A 27,219-nucleotide genomic window follows, 5' to 3' on the forward strand; every position below is an offset into this window, starting at 1 on the left:
ATTCACAACCTCAGTTTGTCCATCAGTTTGGGGATGACATGTAGTGGAAAATAGCAGCTTAGTACCTAATTTAGCCCACAAAGTTCTCCAAAAATGACTAAGAAATTTTGCATCACGATCTGAAACAATTGTGTTTGGCACACCATGCAAACGAACAATTTCACGAAAGAACAAATCAGCAACATGAGTAGCATCATCGGTCTTATGACATGGTATGAAATGTGCCATCTTAGAAAATCTATCCACAACCACAAAAACACTATCCCTCCCCTTCTTTGTTCTAGGCAGTCCTAAAACAAAGTCCATTGAAATATCCTCCCATGGTGCATTTGGAACAGGTAGAGGCATGTACAAACCATGAGGATTAAGGCGTGACTTAGCTTTTTGGCATGTTGTGCAGCGAGCAACAAATCTCTCCACGTCCCTCCGCATCTTGGGCCAAAAGAAATGATCAGCAAGGATGTCTTCTGTCTTCTTCACACCAAAGTGTCCCATCAGCCCTCCTCCATGTGCTTCCTGCAGTAATAACAAACGCACGGAGCTAGCTGGAATGCATAGCTTGTTAGCTCTAAAAACAAACCCATCAGTTAGGACAAATTTGTTCCAAGTTTTCCCCTCCTTACAGTTCAGCAACACATCCTTAAAATCATCATCATGAGCATATTGTGCTTTAATCGTTTCCAAGCCGAAAATTTTGCAATCAAGTTGGGACAGCATAGTGTAACGCCTAGACAAAGCATCAGCAATGACATTCTCCTTCCCTTTCTTGTGTTTGATGACATAAGGGAAAGATTCAATGAATTCAACCCATTTAGCATGCCTACGATTCAGTTTTGCTTGACTTCGAATGTGTTTTAAGGACTCATGATCAGAATGTATAACAAACTCTTTGGGCCACAAATAGTGCTGCCAAGTTTCCAAAGTTTCGAACTAAAGCAAGCAATTCCTTATCGTAAGTAGAATAGTTCAAGCTAGGTCCACTCAATTTCTCACTGAAATATGCTACAGGCTTACCATCTTGCAACAGCACGCCACCCAACCCAATTCCACTAGCATCACATTCAAGTTCAAATGTTTTATTGAAATCTGGAAGTTGGAGCAAGGGTGCATGAGTTAACTTATCTTTGAGCACGCTGAAAGCATCCTGTTGAGCTGCAGCCCAAGTGAAGGTTGTACCCTTCTTAGTGAGTTCATGCAACGGGGCTGCAATGGTGCTAAAGTCCTTCACAAAGCGACGATAAAATCCAGCAAGTCCTAGAAAGCTTCGCACTTGGGTGACCGTTGTGGGAACCGGCCAGCTGTGAATGGCTTCAACCTTGGCTTGATCGACTTGAATTCCCTGCGGTGTCACAACATAGCCAAGAAAAGAGACTCGATCTGTGCAAAAGGTGCACTTCTCAAGGTTACCAAACAAATGTGCATCACGGAGAGCATCCAAAACAGCACGCAAATGATCAAGATGGTCTTCTAGTGATTTGCTATAGATCAGAATGTCATCAAAATATACCACAACAAATCTGCCAATGAAAGCGCGTAAAACTTCATTCATTAACCTCATGAAAGTGCTGGGTGCATTAGTGAGACCAAAAGGCATGACTAACCACTCATATAGACCGAATTTAGTTTTAAACGCTGTTTTCCATTCATCTCCTAACTTCATGCGAATCTGGTGGTAACCACTACGCAAATCAATTTTCGAGAACACAATTGAGCCACTCAATTCATCAAGCATATCATCTAGCCTAGGGATAGGATGACGATATCTGATAGTTATGTTATTAATCGCTCGGCAATCTACACACATGCGCCAAGATCCATCTTTCTTAGGAACCAAAAGGATAGGAACAGCGCAGGGGCTCAGGGACTCACGCACGTAACCTTTGTCGAGCAATTCTTGCACTTGGCGCTGAATTTCTTTAGTTTCTTCAGGGTTGGTCCTGTATGGTGCACGATTGGGCAAGGAGGCCCCGGGAATAAGGTCAATCTGGTGCTCAATCCCACGAATTGGTGGCAGCCCCGGTGGCACCTCCTTTGGAAAAACATCCGCATACTCCTGCAAAAGGTTAGTGACAACAGGGGGCAAGGAAAGAGGTATGTCCTGAAGTGAAAACAAGGTTTGTTTGCAAATCAAGGCATAGCAAACAGCAGTGGTAGCATCAATCTCATCTAAATCAGATTTAGTAGCAATGAAACATGCCCCTTTCAGCTTGATCTCATTTCTGTTATCATGAACAGATTTGGCACTTCTCTTTTTGTGCTTCTCAAGTTCGTTGGCCACAATTTGATTTTCACTTTTAACCTGTTCCTGATTCTTCATTTTACTAGCTCTAGTAAGTTCATCTTTTAAAATTGCTTCAGGAGACATTGGATGCAACACAATCCTTTTATCATGGTATTGGAAGGAATACTGATTTGATCTACCATGATGCATAGAATCTTTATCAAATTGCCATGGCCTTCCTAGCAGAATACTACATGCTTGCATTGGCACAACATCACATTCAACAACATCTTTATAGGATCCGATGGCAAGATTAATTCGCACAAGTTTTGTTACCTTTGCCTTACCGGTGTTATTCAGCCATTGAATGCAATATGGATGCGGGTGTGGTTGGGTGGTAAGTGCAAGCTTCTCCACCATGTCGCTGCTGGCCAAGTTGTTGCAGCTACCTCCATCGATGATCACTCGACACGAACGCTCTTTGATGACACACTTTGTTTGGAATAATGTGTGCCGCTGATTTTGCTCCGCTTTCTCCATTTGTGCGCTCAGCACACGCTGCACAATTAGGCTCTCATAGCGGTCGGCTTCAGCTGCATTAATATGTTCTTCCGAGCAGCCCTCACTTCCTGCATGGTCAGCCGCAAGCAATGCAAGTATATCTTCATCAAGTTCACTAGCAGATGAGTACTCACCATCATTTTTTACCACCAAAACACGCTTGCTTGGGCAGTCACGCATGACATGTCCAAATCCCTTGCAGCGGTGGCACTGAACATCTCTTGTTCTACCTGTGGATGCCACCGATGAAGTGGTTGCAGCAGGTTTTTGCGTTGTCTTTGCTGCTGAATTTGCAGGGTTGTCACGAGGCTTGTCGCTAGAAGGTGGGGCTGCTGTTCGAGCTGACGATGAATAAGGTGCAGCAACACATCCAGTTGATGGAATGCTTGAGCGGGGCTGCGTGGAAAAATTCCTCCCTGCAGAAATGTTAGTCCTGGTACTTGCACGTCGTCCCTGCACTTCCCTTTCAGCTTTGCAAGCAAGATGGAACAAACGGGTTATGTTAGTGTACTCTTTATAAGCAAGGATGTCCTGAATTTCCCGGTTTAACCCGCCCAAAAATCTAGCCATAGCAGGTTCCACATCCTCCTCTAAATTGCAGCGTAGCATGCCCATTTGCAGCTCTTGATAGTATTCTTCTACACTTTTAGTACCTTGTTTTAACTGCTGCAGCTGGTTTAAAAGATCACGTGCATAGTAAGATGGAACAAATCTAGCCCTCATAATCCGTTTCAAAGCATCCCAAGTTTGTGGCATGTTATTAGGATTTTTCTTGCCATGTTCTATCCACCAAACGGAAGCAAAATCAGTGAATTCACTAGTTGCAGCCCTAACACATGCATTTTCAGGAAAATCATGACAAGTAAATTTTTGTTCAACAGCCATCTCCCAAGTAAGATAAGCATCTGGATCATATTTACCATCAAAAGAGGGTATCTTAAATTTTATCTTACTGAAAGCAATGTCATTGTTATGTACCTCATGTGGACGTTGTCCACCCATACCTCGACGGTTACGACGTAGATGTCGCTGGCCTCGATCCTCAACTTCGGTGTCAGCAGCATAATCAGCACCTGAATATTTTGCGCCGTCCTCATCCTCTTCGCCACGTCCTCTATGCTGATCATTCGTCTTCGCGTGGAGCTCATCAAAGCGCCTTAGAAGAGCAGCGAGACTCTTGTCCACGCGAGCAACCGTCGTCTCCAAACCTGCAAGCTTGGTGTTGTTGGAAATCTGTGCGGCCTCCATTTGCCCAATCTTCTCATTTATCACCTGCAAATCATTATCAATTCCAAGGGTGTACTCCCTCACTTGCTTTTGAAAATGCTGTACAATGCCTTTGGTGCGAGGTGTAAGCAGACCTCCACCATCCTCATCCTCACTCCCTACACCTGCCATGGTTAGCTTGCAGCAAACAATGTCACAAGAAGTTGCCTACCAACTAAAGGAAATAGGTGGTGGCACACTATATGTTCACTCACACTTAGCCATTCAAGTTCTTACATGTTCTTACCAAGCAAGGCAGGAGGTGTCGGCAGCCAGCAAGAACAACACAAATGGTTACACAAGCACAACCCCGTGATGTAGTAGATAATTTGTGGAGCTATAGGTGGCTGCAAACAAGGCAAATCAAGGTACAGCTAGAACCACATTAGTCAAAGCAAGTTGAATAGACATTCATTGATGGTCCTATGCTGGTCCTAGTGCCAAATCAAGCTAGAGACGTGAGCCCGAACACAAATGTTGTCACACACCAAGACAGCAAGGAATGCAAGAAAACAACAGCTCTATTCCCTTCACTTTTTTCTCTTCTCTTCTCTTTTTTTTTGCTCTTTCTTTTTCAGGGGCTAAAACTCTTTTGAAAACCCAACAATCCAAACAAAGGGATTGCTGCACACAACTCCTTTGAAATCAGTTCCAACGTCTCAACTTTCAGACAGCAGGTCGCGAATCTCAAGTGCTATTGCGACGAGCTCAGAAGGAGTTAGGGAGCAAATTTAGATCCGTTGGAAAGAACACGAGATAACCTTTCCAGATTGTATTTAAACATTTGAATCGGACATGTAACACAAGATATAGGACTGTTTTCTTCCAGTGCTCAGATCTGGGAAGATGGATTCGTGGTGGCAGAAATGACAGCGGAAATATGAATAGATTTGGTGGATCTCGTGGTGACTAAAACGTGACCAGAACTCAAAACTCTAAAGATTGAACCACTAAGAACCAGCAACTAGCCCAAACAATGCAACTGAAAACTCAACAAGCAAAGAACTAAGCAGAACAGCAAAAGCTCAAACTTGTTGGTGGGATTTTCAGATCTAGCCTATTTTTGTGTAGTTTTCTGGACTGTAGGTAAAGGAATGGGTAGAATCTCTCACCGAAAAAAACCTTGCTCTGATTACCACATGATGGAACCCGCTGGGGTTTGCTCCCGATCTTTCGATGAGAGTGGGGGATAACTCGATTTGAGGAGGATCGACGTTGTGCTGCCCGACTACAACACCACAAGGGTTGCGCTGCGCCTTAGCGACAGTTACACCGCCTCCAATTTGTGTTGTTCTTGCTGTGCCAAGAACAACCTTGAACCTGCAAGCAAATCGAAGAACAAGCAAGAACAAGTGGACAAGCAAACAGCACACAGACCTTGCCCAAAGGATAAATCCGATACACACGAAGTTGGGGTTCTGAATCAAGCAAATCGGGTGGTCTAATCGACACACGCGTTTACAAGGAAGTAGCAGCAGCTAAACTTACAACCAAACAAAACCCAAGTCTCAAATGGTGGCTGCTGGTGGTTTATATAGGTGGGGGAGCAGCCAAGAGGCGTGGGGGGTGTAAACCCTAACTTAAAATGGGCCCCTAGTGGGCTGAACTAGATACAAGGGCCTCAGCCCAAGACTGGAAGACTGAACGTCATTTTGGCGATTCTGCTTAGCTCCTTTGGAATTTCATCTTGAGGTTGGATCCATCTGAAAGTAGACTTCAGGAGCTTTCCAACAAGTACTCATGGGCTTCAAACAATATTCAGAGCTAAGAGTTATGGCCTTCCGAAGTTGCCCCTTCCTGGAGGTCCGAACTGGTATGGTCCGATCTGATCATCCACACTCGCTTTCTTGTCGTGTTTGCTCTCCCTCCAATCTGGTTCATGTCCCAAGTTCCTAAGAATAAGAAAAGCATCACAAGAATTTAGTAGTACCCCATTCATGGATGATGGTTTATGGACAGCGAGGAACGAGTTTACCTGATAATTTAGCTCTCGTGCACGAGCTCTTGTCATTGGTCCTTGCTGCGTAGTAGGCATGGGTGTATCATTGGGAGGGATGTCCTCATCATGCATCCAAATAGAACAAACACACTGAATCATGAGGTTAGGGTCCAATGGGGTGGATCGGGTGCGTTCGTTGCGAAAAATTCCGACACGGCTTCATGGCATGAACTTTTGCACCACTTTAGCCCGTTCTGAACTGTGTTTTGTAAGGCAACCAAACGGTACCAAATGCACCCAAATAGTACGAAACACACCAAAACATGAGTTTTGGTCCCAACGGGGACAATCGGGTGTGTTCGTTGCGAAAAATTATGACGCGATATCATGGCACGTACTTTTGCATCAGTTCGGCCCGTTTTGCACAAAGTTTTGTAAGGCAGCCAAACGGTCCCAAATGCATCCAAATAGTACAAGACGCACCAAAATATGAGTTTAGAGTCCAATGGGGTGGATCGGGTGCATTCTTGAGAAAAATTCCGACGCGACTTGGCACGAACTTTTGCACTAGTTTGGCCCGTTTTGCACTTAGTTTTGTTACGCACCCAAACTATCCCAAGTGCATCCAAATAGTACAAACACAACGAATCATGAGGTTAGGGTCCAATGGGGTGGATCGGGTGCGTTCGTTGCGAAAAATTCCGACACGGCTTCATGGCATGAACTTTTGCACCACTTTAGCCCATTTTGAACCGAGTTTTGTAAGGCAACCAAATGGTACCAAATGCACCCAAATAGTATGAAACACACCAAAATATGAGTTTAGGTCCCAACGGGGTCAATCGGGTATGTTCGTTGCGAAAAATTATGACGCGACTTCGTGGCACGATCTTTTGCACCAGTTCGGCTCGTTTTGCACTGAGTTTTGTAAGGCAACCAAACGGTCCCAAATGCATCCAAATAGAAAAAAGCACCAAAATAAGAGTTCAGAGTCCAATGGGGTGGATCGGGTGCGTTAGTTGCGAAAAAATTTGGCCCATTTTGTACTGAGTGTTGTAACGGAACCAAACTGTCCCAAATGCACCCAAGTAGTACAAAACGCTCTGAAACATGAGGTTAGGGTCCAATGTGGTGGATTGAGTGGTTCATTGTGAAAAATTCCGACACGACTTCATGGCACGAACTTTTGCACTAAGTTTTGTAAGGCAACCAAACGGTTCGAAATACATCCAAATAGTACAAAATACACCAAAACATGTGTTTAGAGTGCAATGGGGGTGGATCAGGTGCATTCGTTGCGAAAAATTCCGAAGCGACTTCGTGGCTCGGACTTTTGCACCAGTTCGGTCCATTTTGCACAGAGTGTTGTAACGCAACCAAACTGTCCCAAATGCTCCCAAATAGTACAAAACGCACCAAAACATGAGGTTAGGGTCCTATAGGGTGGATCGAGTGGTTTTTGTGAAAAATTCCGACCCGACTTCATGGCACGAACTTTTGCACCATTTCGACTCGTTTTGCATCGAGTTTTGTAAGGCAACCAAACGGCACCAAATGCCCCCAAATAGTACGAAACGCACCAAAATATGAGTTTAAGTCCCAACGGGGACAATCGGGTGTGTTCGTTGCGAAAAATTATGACGCGACTTCATGGCACGTACTTTTGCATCAGTTCGGCCCGTTTTGCACTGAGTTTTGTAAGGCAGCCATACGGTCCCAAATGCATCCAAATAGTACAAGACACACCAAAATATGAGTTTAGAGTCCAATGGGGTGGATCGGGTGCATTCTTGAGAAAAATTCCGACGCGACTTCGTGGCACGAACTTTTGCACTAGTTTGGCCCGTTCTGCACTTAGTTTTGTAACGCACCCAAACTATCCCAAATGCATCCAAATAGTACAAACACACTGAATCATGAGGTTAGGGTCCAATGGGGTGGATCGGGTGCGTTCGTTGCGAAAAATTCCGACACGACTTCATGGCATGAACTTTTGCACCACTTTAGCCCGTTTTGAACCGAGTTTTGTAAGGCAACCAAACGGTACCAAATGCACCCAAATAGTACGAAACGCACCAAAACATGAGTTTCGGTCCCAACGGGGACAATCGGGTGTGTTCGTTGCGAAAAATTATGACGCGACTTCATGGCACGTACTTCTGCATCAGCTCGGCCCATTTTGCACTGAGTTTTGTAAGGCAGCCAAACAGTCCCAAATGCATCCAAATAGTGCAAGACACACCAAAATATGAGTTTAGAGTCCAATGGGGTGGATCGGGTGCATTCTTGAGAAAAATTCCGACGCGACTTGGCACGAACTTTTGCACTAGTTTGGCCCGTTTTGCACTTTGTTTTGTTACGCACCCAAAGTATCCCAAGTGCATCCAAATAGTACAGACACATCGAATCATGAGGTTAGGGTCCAATGGGGTGGATCGGGTGCGTTCGTTGCGAAAAATTCCGACACCGCTTCATGGCATGAACTTTTGCACCACTTTAGCCCGTTTTGAACCGAGTTTTGTAAGGCAACCAAACGGTACCAAATGCACCCAAATAGTATGAAACACACGAAAACATGAGTTTAGGTCCCAACGGGGTCAATCGGGTATGTTCGTTGCGAAAAATTGTGACGCGACTTCGTGGCACGATCTTTTGCACCAGTTCGGCTCGTTTTGCACTGAGTTTTGTAAGGCAACCAAACGGTCCCAAATGCATCCAAATAGAAAAAACACACCAAATATATGAGTTTAGAGTCCAATGGGGTGGATCGGGTGCGTTAGTTGCGAAAAAATTTGGCCCATTTTGTACTGAGTGTTGTAACGGAACCAAACTGTCCCAAATGCACCCAAGTAGTACAAAATGCTCCGAAACATGAGGTTAGGGTCCAATGGGGTGGATTGAGTGGTTCGTTGTGAAAAATTCCGACACGACTTCATGGCACGAACTTTTGCACCAGTTCGGCCTGTTTTGCACTAAATTTTGTAAGGCAACCAAACGGTTCGAAATACATCCAAATAGTACAAAATACACCAAAACATGTGTTTAGAGTGCAATGGGGGTGGATCAGGTGCATTCGTTGCGAAAAATTCCGAAGCGACTTCGTGGCTCGGACTTTTGCACCAGTTCGGTCCATTTTGCACAGAGTGTGGTAACGCAACCAAACTGTCCCAAATGCTCCCAAATAGTACAAAACGCACCAAAACATGAGGTTAGGGTCCTATAGGGTGGATCGAGTGGTTTGTTGTGAAAAATTCCGACCCGACTTCATGGCACGAACTTTTGCACCATTTCGACTCGTTTTGCATCGAGTTTTGTAAGGCAACCAAACGGCACCAAATGCCCCCAAATAGTACGAAACGCACCAAAACTATGAGTTTACGTCCCAACGGGGACAATCGGGTGTGTTCGTTGCGAAAAATTATGACGCGACTTCATGGCACGTACTTTTGCATCAGTTCGGCCCGTTTTGCACTGAGTTTTGTAAGGCAGCCATACGGTCCCAAATGCATCCAAATAGTACAAGACACACCAAAATATGAGTTTAGAGTCCAATGGGGTGGATCGGGTGCATTCTTGAGAAAAATTCCGACGCGACTTCGTGGCACGAACTTTTGCACTAGTTTGGCCCGTTCTGCACTTAGTTTTGTAACGCACCCAAACTATCCCAAATGCATCCAAATAGTACAAACACACCGAATCATGAGGTTAGGGTCCAATGGGGTGGATCGGGTGCGTTCGTTGCGAAAAATTCCGACACGGCTTCATGGCATGAACTTTTGCACCACTTTAGCCCGTTTTGAACCGAGTTTTGTAAGGCAACCAAACGGTACCAAATGCACCCAAATAGTACGAAACGCACCAAAACATGAGTTTCGGTCCCAACGGGGACAATCGGGTGTGTTCGTTGCGAAAAATTATGACGCGACTTCATGGCACGTACTTCTGCATCAGCTCGGCCCATTTTGCACTGAGTTTTGTAAGGCAGCCAAACAGTCCCAAATGCATCCAAATAGTGCAAGACACACCAAAATATGAGTTTAGAGTCCAATGGGGTGGATCGGGTGCATTCTTGAGAAAAATTCCGACGCGACTTGGCACGAACTTTTGCACTAGTTTGGCCCGTTTTGCACTTTGTTTTGTTACGCACCCAAAGTATCCCAAGTGCATCCAAATAGTACAAACACACCGAATCATGAGGTTAGGGTCCAATGGGGTGGATCGGGTGCGTTCGTTGCGAAAAATTCCGACACCGCTTCATGGCATGAACTTTTGCACCACTTTAGCCCGTTTTGAATCGAGTTTTGTAAGGCAACCAAACGGTACCAAATGCACCCAAATAGTATGAAACACACCAAAACATGAGTTTAGGTCCCAACGGCGTCAATCGGGTATGTTCGTTGCGAAAAATTGTGACGCGACTTCGTGGCACGATCTTTTGCACCAGTTCGGCTCGTTTTGCACTGAGTTTTGTAAGGCAACCAAACGGTCCCAAATGCATCCAAATAGAAAAAACACACCAAATATATGAGTTTAGAGTCCAATGGGGAGGATCGGGTGCGTTAGTTACGAAAAAATTTGGCCCCTTTTGTACTGAGTGTTGTAACGAAACCAAACTGTCCCAAATGCACCCAAGTAGTACAAAACGCTCTGAAACATGAGGTTAGGGTCCAATGGAGTGGATTGAGTGGTTCGTTGTGAAAAATTCCGACACGACTTCATGGCACGAACTTTTGCACCAGTTCGGCCTGTTTTGCACTAAATTTTGTAAGGCAACCAAACAGTTCGAAATACATCCAAATAGTACAAAATAAACCAAAACATGTGTTTAGAGTGCAATGGGGGTGGATCAGGTGCATTCGTTGCGAAAAATTCCGAAGCGACTTCGTGGCTCGGACTTTTGCACCAGTTTGGTCCATTTTGCACAGAGTGTTGTCACGCAACCAAACTGTCCCAAATGCTCCCAAATAGTACAAAACGCACCAAAACATGAGGTTAGGGTCCTATAGGGTGGATCGAGTGGTTTGTTGTGAAAAAATCCGACCTGACTTCATGGCACGAACTTTTGCACCATTTCGACTCGTTTTGCATCGAGTTTTGTAAGGCAACCAAACGGCACCAAATGCACCCCAAATAGTACGAAACACACCAAAACATGAGTTTCGGTCCCAACGGGGACAATCGGGTGTGTTCGTTGCTAAAAATTATGACGCGACTTCATGGCACGTACTTTTGCATCAGTTCGGCCCGTTTTGCACTGAGTTTTGTAAGGCAGCCAAACGGTCCCAAATGCATCCAAATAGTAAAACACACCAAAATATGAGTTTAGAGTCCAATGGGGTGGATCGGGTGCATTCTTGAGAAAAATTCCGACGCGACTTCGTGGCACGAACTTTTGCACTAGTTTGGCCCGTTTTGCACTTAGTTTTGTAACGCACCCAAACTATCCCAAATGCATCCAAATAGTACAAACACACCGAATCATGAGGTTAGGGTCCAATGGGGTGGATCGGGTGCGTTTGTTGTGAAAAATTCCGACACGGCTTCACGGCATGAACTTTTGCACCACTTTAGCCCGTTTTGAACCGAGTTTTGTAAGTCAACCAAAAGGTACCAAATGCCCCCAAATAGTACGAAACGCACCAAAACATGAGTTTCGGTCCCAACGGGGACAATCGGGTGTGTTCGTTGCGAAAAATTATGACGCGACTTCATGGCACGTACTTCTGCATCAGCTCGGCCCATTTTGCACTGAGTTTTGTAAGGCAGCCAAACAGTCCCAAATGCATCCAAATAGTGCAAGACACACCAAAATATGAGTTTAGAGTCCAATGGGGTGGATCGGGTGCATTCTTGAGAAAAATTCCGACGCGACTTGGCACGAACTTTTGCACTAGTTTGGCCCGTTTTGCACTTTGTTTTGTTACGCACCCAAAGTATCCCAAGTGCATCCAAATAGTACAAACACACCGAATCATGAGGTTAGGGTCCAATGGGGTGGATCGGGTGCGTTCGTTGCGAAAAATTCCGACACCGCTTCATGGCATGAACTTTTGCACCACTTTAGCCCGTTTTGAATCGAGTTTTGTAAGGCAACCAAACGGTACCAAATGCACCCAAATAGTATGAAACACACCAAAACATGAGTTTAGGTCCCAACGGCGTCAATCGGGTATGTTCGTTGCGAAAAATTGTGACGCGACTTCGTGGCACGATCTTTTGCACCAGTTCGGCTCGTTTTGCACTGAGTTTTGTAAGGCAACCAAACGGTCCCAAATGCATCCAAATAGAAAAAACACACCAAATATATGAGTTTAGAGTCCAATGGGGAGGATCGGGTGCGTTAGTTACGAAAAAATTTGGCCCCTTTTGTACTGAGTGTTGTAACGAAACCAAACTGTCCCAAATGCACCCAAGTAGTACAAAACGCTCTGAAACATGAGGTTAGGGTCCAATGGAGTGGATTGAGTGGTTCGTTGTGAAAAATTCCGACACGACTTCATGGCACGAACTTTTGCACCAGTTCGGCCTGTTTTGCACTAAATTTTGTAAGGCAACCAAACAGTTCGAAATACATCCAAATAGTACAAAATAAACCAAAACATGTGTTTAGAGTGCAATGGGGGTGGATCAGGTGCATTCGTTGCGAAAAATTCCGAAGCGACTTCGTGGCTCGGACTTTTGCACCAGTTTGGTCCATTTTGCACAGAGTGTTGTCACGCAACCAAACTGTCCCAAATGCTCCCAAATAGTACAAAACGCACCAAAACATTAGGTTAGGGTCCTATAGGGTGGATCGAGTGGTTTGTTGTGAAAAAATCCGACCTGACTTCATGGCACGAACTTTTGCACCATTTCGACTCGTTTTGCATCGAGTTTTGTAAGGCAACCAAACGGCACCAAATGCACCCCAAATAGTACGAAACACACCAAAACATGAGTTTCGGTCCCAACGGGGACAATCGGGTGTGTTCGTTGCTAAAAATTATGACGCGACTTCATGGCACGTACTTTTGCATCAGTTCGGCCCGTTTTGCACTGAGTTTTGTAAGGCAGCCAAACGGTCCCAAATGCATCCAAATAGTAAAACACACCAAAATATGAGTTTAGAGTCCAATGGGGTGGATCGGGTGCATTCTTGAGAAAAATTCCGACGCGACTTCGTGGCACGAACTTTTGCACTAGTTTGGCCCGTTTTGCACTTAGTTTTGTAACGCACCCAAACTATCCCAAATGCATCCAAATAGTACAAACACACCGAATCATGAGGTTAGGGTCCAATGGGGTGGATCGGGTGCGTTTGTTGTGAAAAATTCCGACACGGCTTCACGGCATGAACTTTTGCACCACTTTAGCCCGTTTTGAACCGAGTTTTGTAAGTCAACCAAAAGGTACCAAATGCCCCCAAATAGTACGAAACGCACCAAAACATGAGTTTCGGTCCCAACGGGGACAATCGGGTGTGTTCGTTGCGAAAAATTATGACGCGACTTCATGGCATGTACTTTTGCATCAGCTCGGCCCATTTTGCACTGAGTTTTGTAAGGCAGCCAAACAGTCCCAAATGCATCCAAATAGTGCAAGACACACCAAAATATGAGTTTAGAGTCCAATGGGGTGGATCGGGTGCATTCTTGAGAAAAATTCCGACGCGACTTGGCACGAACTTTTGCACTAGTTTGGCCCGTTTTGCACTTTGTTTTGTTACGCACCCAAAGTATCCCAAGTGCATCCAAATAGTACAAACACACCGAATCATGAGGTTAGGGTCCAATGGGGTGGATCGGGTGCGTTCGTTGCGAAAAATTCCGACACGGCTTCATGGCATGAACTTTTGCACCACTTTAGCCCGTTTTGAACCGAGTTTTGTAAGGCAATCAAACGGTACCAAATGCCCCCAAATAGTACGAAACGCACCAAAACATGAGTTTCGGTCCCAACGGGGACAATCGGGTGTGTTCGTTGCGAAAAATTATGACGCGACTTCATGGCACGTACTTCTGCATCAGTTCGGCCCATTTTGCACTGAGTTTTGTAAGGCAGCCAAATAGTCCCAAATGCATCCAAATAGTACAAGACACACCAAAATATGAGTTTAGAGTCCAATGGGGTGGATCGGGTGCATTCTTGAGAAAAATTCCGACGCGACTTGGCACGAACTTTTGCACTAGTTTGGCCCGTTTTGCACTTTGTTTTGTTACGCACCCAAAGTATCCCAAGTGCATCCAAATAGTACAAACACACCGAATCATGAGGTTAGGGTCCAATGGGGTGGATCGGGTGCGTTCGTTGCGAAAAATTCCGACACGGCTTCATGGCATGAACTTTTGCACCACTTTAGCCCGTTTTGAACCGAGTTTTGTAAGGCAATCAAACGGTACCAAATGCCCCCAAATAGTACGAAACGCACCAAAACATGAGTTTCGGTCCCAACGGGGACAATCGGGTGTGTTCGTTGCGAAAAATTATGACGCGACTTCATGGCACGTACTTCTGCATCAGTTCGGTCCATTTTGCACTGAGTTTTGTAAGGCAGCCAAACAGTCCCAAATGCATCCAAATAGTACAAGACACACCAAAATATGAGTTTAGAGTCCAATGGGGTGGATCGGGTGCATTCTGGAGAAAAATTCCGACGCGACTTGGCACGAACTTTTGCACTAGTTTGGCCCGTTTTGCACTTTGTTTTGTTACGCACCCAAAGTATCCCAAGTGCATCCAAATAGTATAGACACATCGAATCATGAGGTTAGGGTCCAATGGGGTGGATCGGGTGCGTTCGTTGCGAAAAATTCCGACACCGCTTCATGGCATGAACTTTTGCACCACTTTAGCCCGTTTTGAATCGAGTTTTGTAAGGCAACCAAACGGTACCAAATGCACCCAAATAGTATGAAACACACCAAAACATGAGTTTAGGTCCCAACGGGGTCAATCGGGTATGTTCGTTGCGAAAAATTATGACGCGACTTCGTGGCACGATCTTTTGCACCAGTTCGGCTCGTTTTGCACTGAGTTTTGTAAGGCAACCAAACGGTCCCAAATGCATCCAAATAGAAAAAACACACCAAATATATGAGTTTAGAGTCCAACGGGGTGGATCGGGTGCGTTAGTTACGAAAAAATTTGGCCCATTTTGTACTGAGTGTTGTAACGGAACCAAACTGTCCCAAATGCACCGAAGTAGTACAAAATGCTCTGAAACATGAGGTTAGGGTCCAATGGGGTGGATTGAGTGGTTCGTTGTGAAAAATTCCGACACGACTTCATGGCACGAACTTTTGCACCAGTTCGTCCTGTTTTGCACTAAATTTTGTAGGGCTACCAAACAGTTCGAAATACATCCAAATAGTACAAAATACACCAAAACATGTGTTTAGAGTGCAATGGGGGTGGATCAGGTGCATTCGTTGCGAAAAATTCCGAAGCGACTTCGTGGCTCGGACTTTTGCACCAGTTTGGTCCATTTTGCACAGAGTGTTGTAACGCAACCAAACTGTCCCAAATACTCCCAAATAGTACAAAACGCACCAAAACATGAGGTTAGGGTCCTAAAGGGTGGATCGAGTGGTTTGTTGTGAAAAAATCCGACCTGACTTCATGGCACGAACTTTTGCACCATTTCGACTCGTTTTGCATCGAGTTTTGTAAGGCAACCAAACGGCACCAAATGCACCCCAAATAGTACGAAACACACCAAAACATGAGTTTCGGTCCCAACGGGGACAATCGGGTGTGTTCGTTGCTAAAAATTATGACGCGACTTCATGGCACGTACTTTTGCATCAGTTCGGCCCGTTTTGCACTGAGTTTTGTAAGGCAGCCAAACGGTCCCAAATGCATCCAAATAGTAAAACACACCAAAATATGAGTTTAGAGTCCAATGGGGTGGATCGGGTGCATTCTTGAGAAAAATTCCGACGCGACTTCGTGGCACGAACTTTTGCACTAGTTTGGCCCGTTTTGCACTTAGTTTTGTAACGCACCCAAACTATCCCAAATGCATCCAAATAGTACAAACACACCGAATCATGAGGTTAGGGTCCAATGGGGTGGATCGGGTGCGTTTGTTGTGAAAAATTCCGACACGGCTTCACGGCATGAACTTTTGCACCACTTTAGCCCGTTTTGAACCGAGTTTTGTAAGTCAACCAAAAGGTACCAAATGCCCCCAAATAGTACGAAACGCACCAAAACATGAGTTTCGGTCCCAACGGGGACAATCGGGTGTGTTCGTTGCGAAAAATTATGACGCGACTTCATGGCACGTACTTTTGCATCAGTTCGGCCCGTTTTGCACTGAGTTTTGTAAGGCAGCCAAACGGTCCCAAATGCATCCAAATAGTACAAGACACACCAAAATATGAGTTTAGAGTCCAATGGGGTGGATCGGGTGCATTTTTGAGAAAAATTCCGACGCGACTTCGTGGCACAAACTTTTGCACTAGTTTGGCCCGTTTTGCACTTAGTTTTGTAACGCACCCAAATTATCCCAAATGCATCCAAATAGTACAAACACACCGAATCATGAGGTTAGGGTCCAATGGGGTGGATCGGGTGCGTTCGTTGCGAAAAATTCCGACACGGCTTCATGGCATGAACTTTTGCACCATTTTAGCCCGTTTTGAACCGAGTTTTGTAAGGCAACCAAATGGTACCAAATGCCCCCAAATAGTACGAAACGCACCAAAACATGAGTTTTGGTCCCAACGGGGACAATCGGGTGTGTTCGTTGCGAAAAATTATGACGCAACTTCATGGCACGTACTTTTGCATCAGTTCGGCCCGTTTTGCACTGAGTTTTGTAAGGCAGCCAAACGGTCCCAAATGTATCCAAATAGTACAAGACACACCAAAATATGAGTTTAGAGTCCAATGGGGTGGATCGGGTGCATTCTTGAGAAAAATTCCGACGCGACTTCGTGGCACGAACTTTTGCACTAGTTTGGCCCATTTTGCACTTTGTTTTGTTACGCACCCACAGTATCCCAAGTGCATCCAAATAGTACAAACACACCGAATTATGAGGCTAGGGTCCAATGGGGTGGATCAGGTGCGTTCGTTGCGAAAAATTCCGACACGGCTTCATGGCATGAACTTTTGCACCACTTTAGCCCGTTTTGAACCGAGTTTTGTAAGGCAAGCAACAGGTACCAAATGCACCCAAATAGTATGAAACACACCAAACACATGAGTTTAGGTCCCAACGGGGTCAATCGGGTATGTTCGTTGCGAAAAATTATGACGCGACTTCGTGGCACGATCTTTTGCACCAGTTCGGCTCGTTTTGCACTGAATTTTGTAAGGCAACCAAACGGTCCCGAATGCATCCAAATAGTAAAAAACACACCATAATATGAGTTTAGAGTCCGATGGGGTGGATCGGGGCCGTTAGTTGCGAAAAAAATTTGACCATTTTGTATTGAGTGTTGTAACGCAACCAAACTGTCCCAAATGCACCCAAATAGTACAAAATGCACTGAAACATGACGTTAGGGTCAAATGGGGTGGATCGAGTGGTTCGTTGTGAAAGATTTCGACACTACTTCATGGCATGAACTTTTGCTCCAGTTCGGCCCATTTTGCACTAAGTTTTGTATGGCAACCAAACAGTTCGAAATACATCCAAATAGTACAAAGACACAGCAAAACATGTGTTTAGAGTGCAATGGGGGTGGGTCAGGTGCGTTCATTGCGAAAAATCCGGTGCGACTTCGTGGCACGGACTTTTGCATCAGTTTGGCCCATATTTCACAGAGTGTTGTAACGCAACCAAACTGCCCCAAAAGCACCCAAATAGTACAAAACTCACCGAAACATGAGGTTAGGGTCCTATAGGGTGGATCGAGTGGTTTGTTGTGAAAAATTCCGACACGACTTCATGGCACGAACTTTTGCACCATTTTGGCTCGTTTTGCACCGAGTTTTGTAAGGCAACCAAATGGTACCAAATGCACCCAAATAGTACGAAACGCACCAAAACATGAGTTTAGGTCCCAACGGGCTCAATCGGGTGTGTTCATTGCGAAAAATTATGACGCGACTTCGTTGCACGAACTTTTGCACCAGTTTGGCCCATTTTGCACTGAGTGTTGTAATATAGCCAGACTGTTCCAAATGCAACCAAATTGTACCAAGCGCACCAAAACACGAGGTTAGGGTCCAATAGGGTGGATCGAGTGGTTCATTGTGAAAATTTTCGACACGACTTCATGGCACGAACTTTTGCACCACTTCGGCTCGTTTTGCACCAAGTTTTGTAAGGCAACCAAACGGTACCAAATGCACTCAAATAGTACAAAACGCACCAAAACATGAGTTTAGGTCCCAATGGCGTCAATCGGGTGTGTTCATTGCGAAAAATTATGACGCTACTTTGTGCCACGAACTTTTGCACTAGTTCGGCCCATTTTGCACTAAGTGTTGTAACACAGCCAAACTATCTCAAATGCACTCAAATAGTACAAACGCACCGAAACATGAGGTTAGGGTCCAATAGGGTGGACCGAGTGGTTCATTGTGGAAAATTCCGACATGACTTCATGGCACCAACTTTTGCACCACTTCGGCTCGTTTTGCACCAAGTTTTGTAAGGCAACCAAACAGTACCAAATGCACCCTAATAGTACGGAATGCACAAAACATGAGTTTAGGTCCCAACGGGGTGAATCGGTTGTGGTTGTTGCGAAAAATTATGATGCGACTTTGGGGCACGAACTTTTGCACCAGTTCGGCCCGTTTTGCAATAAGTTTTATAAGGGAACCAAACGGTTCCAAATACATCCAAATAGCACAAAACACACCAAAACATGTGTTTAGAGTCCAATGGGGTGGATCGGGTGCGTTCGTTGCGAAAAATTCCGACGCGACTTCGTTGCACGAACTTTTGCACCAGTTTGGCGCATTTTGTACTGAGTGTTGTAATATAGCCACACTGTCCCAAATGCAATCAAATTGAACAAAACGCACCAAAACATGTGCTTAGAGTCCAATGGGGTGGATCGGGTGCGTTCGTTGCGAAAAATTCTGCCACGACTTCATGGCACGAACTTTTGCACCATTTCGGCTCGTTTTGCACCAAGTTTTGTAAGGCAACCAAACGGTCCCAAATGCACCCAAATAGTATGAAACGCACCAAAAAATGAGTTAGGGTCCAATAGGGAGGATTGAGTGGTTCATTGTAAAAAATTCGGCCACGACTTCATGGCACGAACTTTTGCACCACTTCGGCTCGTTTTTGCACCAAGTTTTGTAAGGCAACTAAACGGTACCAAATGCACCCAAATAGTACGAATCGCACCAAAACATGAGTTTAGGTCCCAACGGGGTCAATCGGATGTGTTCGTTGCAAAAAATAACGACGTGTCTTCGTGCCAAGAACTTTTGCGCCAATTCATCCTGTTTTGCACTGAGTTTTGTAAGGCAACCAAACGGTCCCAAATGCATCCAAATAGTACAAAACACACCAAAATATGAGTTTAGAGTCCAATGGGGTGGATCAGGTGCATTCTTGAGAAAAATTCTGACGCGGCTTCGTGGCACAAACTTTTGCACTAGTTTTGCCCGTTTTGCACTAAGTGTTGTAACGCAATCGAACGGTCCCAAAAGCACAAAAAAAGTTTGAAACGCAATTTAACATGAGTTTAGGGTCCAATGGGGTGGATCGGGTGCGTTCGTTGCGGAAAATTCCGACACGACTTCGTGGCACGAACTTTTGCACCACTTCGGCCCGTTTGCACCAAGTTTTGTAAGGCAACCAAACGGTACCCAAATGTACCCAAGTAGTACGAAACGCACCAAAATATGAGTTTAGATCCAACCGGGGCCAATTGGGTGTGTTGCGTAAACTTAAGACGCGACTCCGTGGCACGAACTTTTGCACCAGTTCGGCTCGATTTGCACTTAGTTTTGTAAGGCAACGAAACGGTCCCAATTGCATCCAAACAGTACAAAACACACCAAAATATGAGTTTAGAGTCCAATGGGGTGGATTGGGTGCATTCTTGAGAAAAATTCCGACGCGGCTTCGTGGCACAAACTTTTGCACTAGTTTTGCACTATGTGTTGTAACGCAACCGAACGGTCCCAAAAGCACCAAAATAGTTTGAAACGCAATTAAACATGAGTTTAGGGTCCAATGGGGTGGATCGGGTGCGTTTGTTGCGAACAATTCCGACACGACTTCGTGGCACGAACTTTTGCAGCACTTCGGCCCGTTTTGCACCGAGTTTTGTAACGCAACCAAACGGCACCAAATGCACCCAAATAGTATGAAACGCACCAAAACATGAGTTTAGGTTCGAACGGGTTCAATCGGGTGCAGTTTGTTGCGAAAAATTCCGTCACGACTTCGTGGCACGATCTTTTGCACCAGTTCGGCCCGATTTGCACCGAGTTTTGTATGGCAATGAAACAGTCCCAAATGCACTAAAATAGTATGAAATGTTCTGAATCATGAGTTTAGGGTCCAACGGGATGGATCAGGTGCGTTCGTTGCACCGAGTTTTTTAAGGCAACCAAACGGTACCAAATGCACTCAAATAGTACGAAACGCACCAAAACATGAGTTTAGGTCTCAACGGGGTGAATCAGTTGTGTTCGTTGCGAAAAATTATGACACGACTTCGCTACACGAACTTTTGAACCATGTCGGCCTCTTTTGCAATGAGTTTTGTAAGACAACCAAACCGTGCCAAGCATCCAAAGAGTACAAAACACACCAAAACATGAGTGTTGAGTCCAATGGATTGGATCGGGTGTGTTCGTTAGAAAAAATTCCGAACCGACTTCAAGGCACGAACTTTTGCACCAGTTTGTCCCGTTTTGCACTAAGTTTTGAATGCAACCAAACTGTCCCAAATGCATCCAAATAGTATGAAATACACCAAAATATGAGGTTAGGGTCCAATGGGGTGGATCGGGTGGGTTCGTTGCAAAATCCGACAGGACTTCATGGCACGAACTTTTGCAGCACTTTAGCCCGTTTTGCACCAAGTTTTGTAAGGCGACCAAATGGTACCAAATGTACCCAAATAGTATGAAACGCACCATAACATGAGTTTAGGTCCCAACAGGGTCAATCGGGTGTGTTCGTTGCGAAAAATTATTACGCGACTTCGTGGCACGAACTTTTGCACCAGTGCGGGCCGTTTTGGACTAAGTTTTGTAAGGCAACCAAACGGTTCCAAATACATCCAAATAGTACAAAATACACAAAACATGTGTTTAGAGTCCAATGGGATGGATCGGGTGCGTTCGATGCGAAAAATTCTGCCACGACTTCATGGCACGAACTTTTGCACCATTTCGGCTCGTTTTGCACCAAGTTTTGTAAGGCAACCAAACGGTCCCAAATGCACCCAAATAGTATAAACGCACCAAAAAATGAGGTTAGGGTCCAATAGGGTGGATCGAGTGGTTCATTGTGAAAAATTCCGCCACGACTTCATGGCACGAACTTTTGCACCACTTTGGCTCGTTTTGCACTAAGTTTTGTAAGGCAACTAAACGGTACCAAATGCACCCAAATAGTACGAATCGCACCAAAACATGAGTTTAGGTCCCAACGGGGTCAATCGGATGTGTTCGTTGCAAAAAATAACGACGTGACTTCGTGCCAAGAACTTTTGCGCCAATTCATCCCGTTTTGCACTGAGTTTTGTAAGGCAACCAAACGGTCCCAAATGCATCCAAATAGTACAAAACACACCAAAATATGAGTTTAAAGTCCAATGGGGCGGATCAGGTGCATTCTTGAGAAAAATTCCGACGCAGCTTCGTGGCACAAAGTTTTGCACTAGTTTTGCCCGTTTTGCACTAAGTGTTGTAACGCAACCGAACGGTCCCAAAAGCACCAAAATAGTTTGAAACGCAATTAAACATGAGTTTAGGGTCCAATGGGGTGGATCGGGTGCATTCGTTGTGGAAAATTCCGACACGACTTCGTGGCACGAACTTTTGCACCACTTCGGCCCTTTTTGCACTGAGTTTTGTAAGGCAACCAAACGGTACCCAAATGTACCCAAGTAGTACGAAACGCACCAAAATATGAGTTTAGATCCCAACGGGGCAAATCGGGTGTGTTGCGTAAACTTAAGACGCGACTCCGTGGCACGAACTTTTGCACCAGTTCGGCTCGATTTGCACTTAGTTTTGTAAGGCAACGAAACGGTCCCAAATGCATCCAAATAGTACAAAACACACCAAAATATGAGTTTAGAGTCCAATGGGGTGGATTGGGTGCATTCTTGAGAAAAATTCCGACGCGGCTTCGTGGCACAAACTTTTGCACTAGTTTTGCACTATGTGTTGTAACGCAACCGAACGGTCCCAAAAGCACCAAAATAGTTTGAAACGCAATTAAACATGAGTTTAGGGTACAATGGGGTGGATCGGGTACGTTCGTTGCGAACAATTCCGACACGACTTCGTGGCACGAACTTTTGCATCACTTCGGCCCGTTTTGCACCGAGTTTTGTAACGCAACCAAACGGCACCAAATGCACCCAAATAGTATGAAACGCACCAAAACATGAGTTTAGGTTCGAACGGGTTCAATCGGGTGCGTTTGTTGCGAAAAATTCCGTCACGACTTCGTGGCACGATCTTTTGCCCCAGTTCGGCCCGATTTGCACCGAGTTTTGTATGGCAATGAAACGGTCCCAAATGCACTAAAATAGTATGAAATGTTCTGAATCATGAGTTTAGGGTCCAATGGGATGGATCAGGTGCGTTCGTTGCACCGAGTTTTGTAAGGCAACCAAACGGTACCAAATGCACTCAAATAGTACGAAACGCACCAAAACATGAGTTTAGGTCTCAACGGGGTAAATCAGTTGTGTTCGTTGCGAAAAATTATGACGCGACTTCGCTACACGAACTTTTGAACCATTTCGGCCTCTTTTGCACAGAGTTTTGTAACGCAACCAAACCATGCCAAGCATCCAAAGAGTACAAAACACACCAAAACATGAGTTTTGAGTCCAATGGATTGGATCGGGTGTTTTCGTTACGAAAAATTCCGAATCGACTTCAGGGCACGAACTTTTGCACCAGTTTGTCCCGTTTTGCACTAAGTTTTGTAACGCAACCAAACTGTCCCAAATGCACCCAAATAGTACGAAATACACCAAAATATGAGGTTAGGGTCCAATGGGGTGGATCGGGTGGGTTCGTTGCGAAATCCGACACGACTCCATGGCACGAACTTTTGCAGCACTTTAGCCCGTTTTGCACCAAGTTTTGTAAGGCGACCAAATGGTACAAAATGTACCCAAATAGTATGAAACGCACCATAACATGAGTTTAGGTCCCAACAGGGTCAATCGGGTGTCTTCATTGCGAAAAATTATGACGCGACTTCGTGGCACGAATTTTGGCACCAGTTTCGGCTCGTTTTGCACTAAGTTTTGTAAGGCAAACAAACGATACCAAATGCATTCAAATAGTAAAAAAAACACACCAAAATATGTGTTTAGAGTCCAATGGGGTGGATCGGGTGCGTTCGTTGCAAAAAATTCCGACGCGACTTTGTGGCACGAACTTTTGCCCCAGTTTAGTCTGTTTTGCACCGAGTTTTGTAAGGCAACCAAACGGTACCAAATGCACCCAAATAGTATGAAATGCACCAAAACATGAGTTTAGGTCCCAACGGGGTCAATCGGGTGTGTTCATTGCGAAAAATTATGACGCGACTTTGTGACACAAACTTTTGCACTAGTTCGGCCCATTTTGCACTATGTTTTGTAAGGCAATCAAACGGTTCCAAATACATCCAAATAGTACAGAACACACCAAACCATGTGTTTGGAGTCCAATGGGGTGGATCGGGTGGTTCGTTGCAAAAAATTCCTATGCGACTTCGTGGCACGAACTTTTCCACCAGTTTGGCCCATTTTGCACTTAGTGTTGTAACACAGCCAAACTATCCCAAATGCACCCAAATAGTACAAACGCACCGAAACCTGAGGTTAGGGTCCAATAGGGTGGATCGAGTGGTTCATTGTGAAAAATTCCGACACGACTTCACGGCACGAACTTTTGCACCACTTCGGCTCGTTTTGCACCAAGTTTTGTATGGCAACCAAACGGTACCAAATGCACCCAAATAGTACAAAACGCACCAAAACATGAGTTTAGGTCCCAACAGGGTCAATCGGGTGTCTTCGTTGGGAAAAATTATGACGCGACTTCGTGGCACGAATTTTGGCACCAGTTTCGGCTCGTTTTGCACTAAGTTTTGTAAGGCAAACAAACGATACCAAATGCATTCAAATAGTAAAAAAACACACCAAAATATGTGTTTAGAGTCCAATGGGGTGGATCGGGTGCGTTCGTTGCAAAAAATTCCGACGCGACTTTGTGGCACGAACTTTTGCCCCAGTTTAGTCTGTTTTGCACCGAGTTTTGTAAGGCAACCAAACGGTACCAAATGCACCCAAATAGTATGAAATGCACCAAAACATGAGTTTAGGTCCCAACGGGGTCAATCGGGTGTGTTCATTGCGAAAAATTATGACGCGACTTTGTGACACAAACTTTTGCACTAGTTCGGCCCGTTTTGCACTATGTTTTGTAAGGCAATCAAACGGTTCCAAATACATCCAAATAGTACAGAACACACCAAACCATGTGTTTGGAGTCCAATGGGGTGGATCGGGTGGTTCGTTGCAAAAAATTCCTATGCGACTTCGTGGCACGAACTTTTGCACCAGTTTGGCCCATTTTGCACTTAGTGTTGTAACACAGCCAAACTATCCCAAATGCACCCAAATAGTACAAACGCACCGAAACCTGAGGTTAGGGTCCAATAGGGTGGATCGAGTGGTTCATTGTGAAAAATTCCGACACGACTTCACGGCACGAACTTTTGCACCACTTCGGCTCGTTTTGCACCAAGTTTTGTATGGCAACCAAACGGTACCAAATGCACCCAAATAGTACAAAACGCACCAAAACATGAGTTTAGGTCCCAACGGGGTCAATCGGGTGTGTTCGTTGCGAAAAATTATGATGCGACTTCGTGCCAAGAACTTTTGCGCTACTTCAGCACGTTTTGCACTGAGTTTTGTAAGGCAACCAAACGGTCCCAAATGCCTCCAAATAGTACAAAACACACCAAAATATGAGTTTAGAGTCCAATGGGGTGTCTCGGGTGCATTCTTGAGAGAAATTCCGACGCGACTTCGTGGCACGCACTTTTGCACTAATTTGGCCTGTTTTGCACTGAGTTTTGTAACTCAACCAAACTGTCCCAAATGCACCCAAATAGTTCGAAATGCATAGAAACATGAGGTTAGGGTCCAATGGGGTGGATCGGATGCTTCGTTGCGAAAAATTCCGACACGACTTCATGGCAAAAAAATTTTCCCCACTTCGGCTCATTTTGAACCGAGTTTTGTAAGGCATCCAAACGGTACCAAATGCACCCAAATAGTATCAAATGCACCGAAACAAAAGTTTAGGTCCCAACAGGGTCAATCAGGTTTGTTTGTTTCGAAAAATTAAGATGCGACTTTGTGGCACGAACTTTTGCACCAGTTCGGCCTGTTTTGCACTGAGTTATGTAATGCAACCAAACGGTCCCAAATTCATCCAAATAGTACAAAACACACACAAACATGAGTTTAGAGTCCAATGGGGTGGATCGGGTGCGTTCGTTACGAAAAATTCCGACGCGACTTCATGGCACGAACTTTTGCACTAGTTTGGCCTGTTTTGCACAAAGTTTTGTAACGCAACCAAACTGTCCCAATTGCACCCAAATAGTACAAAACGCACCGAAACATGAGGTTAGGATCCAATGGGGTGGATCGGATGCTTCGTTGCGAAAAATTCCGAATCGACTTCATGGCACAACTTTTTCCCCACTTCGGCTCATTTTGAACCAAGTTTTGTAAGGCATCGAAACAGTACCAAATTCACCCAAATAGTACGAAACGCACCAAAACATAAGTTTAGGTCCCAACATGGTCAATCAGGTTTGTTTGTTTCGAAAAATTAAGATGCGACTTTGCGGCACGAACTTTTGCACTGAGTTATGTAATGCAACCAAACGGTCCCAAATGCATCCAAATAGTACAAAACACACACAAACATGAGTTTAGTGTCCAATGGCGTGGATCGGGTGCGTTCGTTATGAAAAATTCCGACGCGACTCCATGGCACGAACTTTTGCACCAGTTTGGCCCATTTTGCACTAAGTTATGTAATGCAACCAAACTGTCCCAAAAACACCCAAATAGTATGAAACACACCGAAACATGAGGTTAGGGTCCAATAGGGTGGATCGGGTGCGTTCGTTGCGAAATCCGACACGACTTCATGGCACGAACTTTTGCACCACTTTAGCCCGTTTTGCACCGAGTTTCCTAAGGCAACCAAATGGTACCAAATGCACAAAAATAGTACGAAACACATCAAAATATGAGGTTAGGTCCCAACGGGGTCAATCGGGTTTCTTCGTTGCGAGAAATTATGACACGACTTCGTGGCACGAATTTTGGCACCAGTTCGGCTCGTTTTGCACTAAGTTTTGTAAGGCAACCAAACGATACCAAATGCATTCAAATAGTACAAAACACACCAAAATATGTGTTTAGAGTCCAATGGGGTGGATCGCGTGCGTTCGTTGCAAAAAATTCCGACACGACTTCATGGCACGAACTTTTGCCCCAGTTTAGCCTGTTTTGCACCGAGTTTTGTAAAGCAACCAAACGGTACCAAATGCACCCAAATAGTACGAAATGCACCAAAACATGAGTTTAGGTCCCAACAGGGTCAATCGGGTGTGTTCATTGCGAAAAATTATGACGCGACTTTGTGGCACAAACTTTTGCGCTAGTTCGGCCCGTTTTACACTATGTTTTGTATGGCAACCAAACGGTTCCAAATACATCCAAATAGTACAAAACACACCAAAACATGTGTTTGGAGTCTAATGGGGTGGATCGGTTGCATTCGTTGCGAAAAATTCCGACGCGACTTCGTGGCACGAACTTTTGCACCAGTTTGGCCCATTTTGCACTTAGTGTTGTAACACAGCCAAACTATCCCAAATGCACCCAAATAGTACAAACGCACCGAAACATGAGGTTAGGGTCCAATAGGGCGGATCGAGTGGTTCATTGTGAAAAATTCCGACACGACTTCACGGCACGAACTTTTGCACCACTTCGGCTTGTTTTGCACCAAGTTTTGTATGGCAACCAAACGGTACCAAATGCACCCAAATAGT

General features: G+C 45.0%; 1 protein-coding gene across 1 annotated transcript; it reads right to left on the reverse strand.

The window, feature by feature from the left end:
* Positions 1–865: 865 nt before the first annotated feature.
* On the reverse strand, positions 866–4,180 carry LOC120694387. Its single transcript, XM_039977514.1, has 2 exons — positions 3,436–4,180; positions 866–3,252 (listed from the first exon to the last, which is right to left on the reverse strand). Exons 1-2 carry the CDS (start codon positions 4,178–4,180, stop codon positions 869–871), a joined length of 3,129 nt encoding a protein of 1,042 aa, XP_039833448.1. The 3' UTR covers positions 866–868.
* Between the last annotated feature and the right edge of the window lie 23,039 nt (positions 4,181–27,219).

Source organism: Panicum virgatum, unplaced genomic scaffold (genome assembly GCF_016808335.1).
Source record: "Panicum virgatum strain AP13 unplaced genomic scaffold, P.virgatum_v5 scaffold_5396, whole genome shotgun sequence".
In the NCBI taxonomy this organism is placed as follows: Eukaryota; Viridiplantae; Streptophyta; class Magnoliopsida; order Poales; family Poaceae; genus Panicum; species Panicum virgatum.

Bases quoted from the DNA above. Each gene is read 5' to 3' on its own strand.
- LOC120694387 (XM_039977514.1), bottom strand. From the start codon at position 4,180: ATGGCAGGTGTAGGGAGTGAGGATGAGGATGGTGGAGGTCTGCTTACA. The intron at 3,253-3,435 runs GTACTAAAAGTG...TTGCTTGCAAAG, and splicing joins GCTGCAGCAGTTAAAACAAG to CTGAAAGGGAAGTGCAGGGA.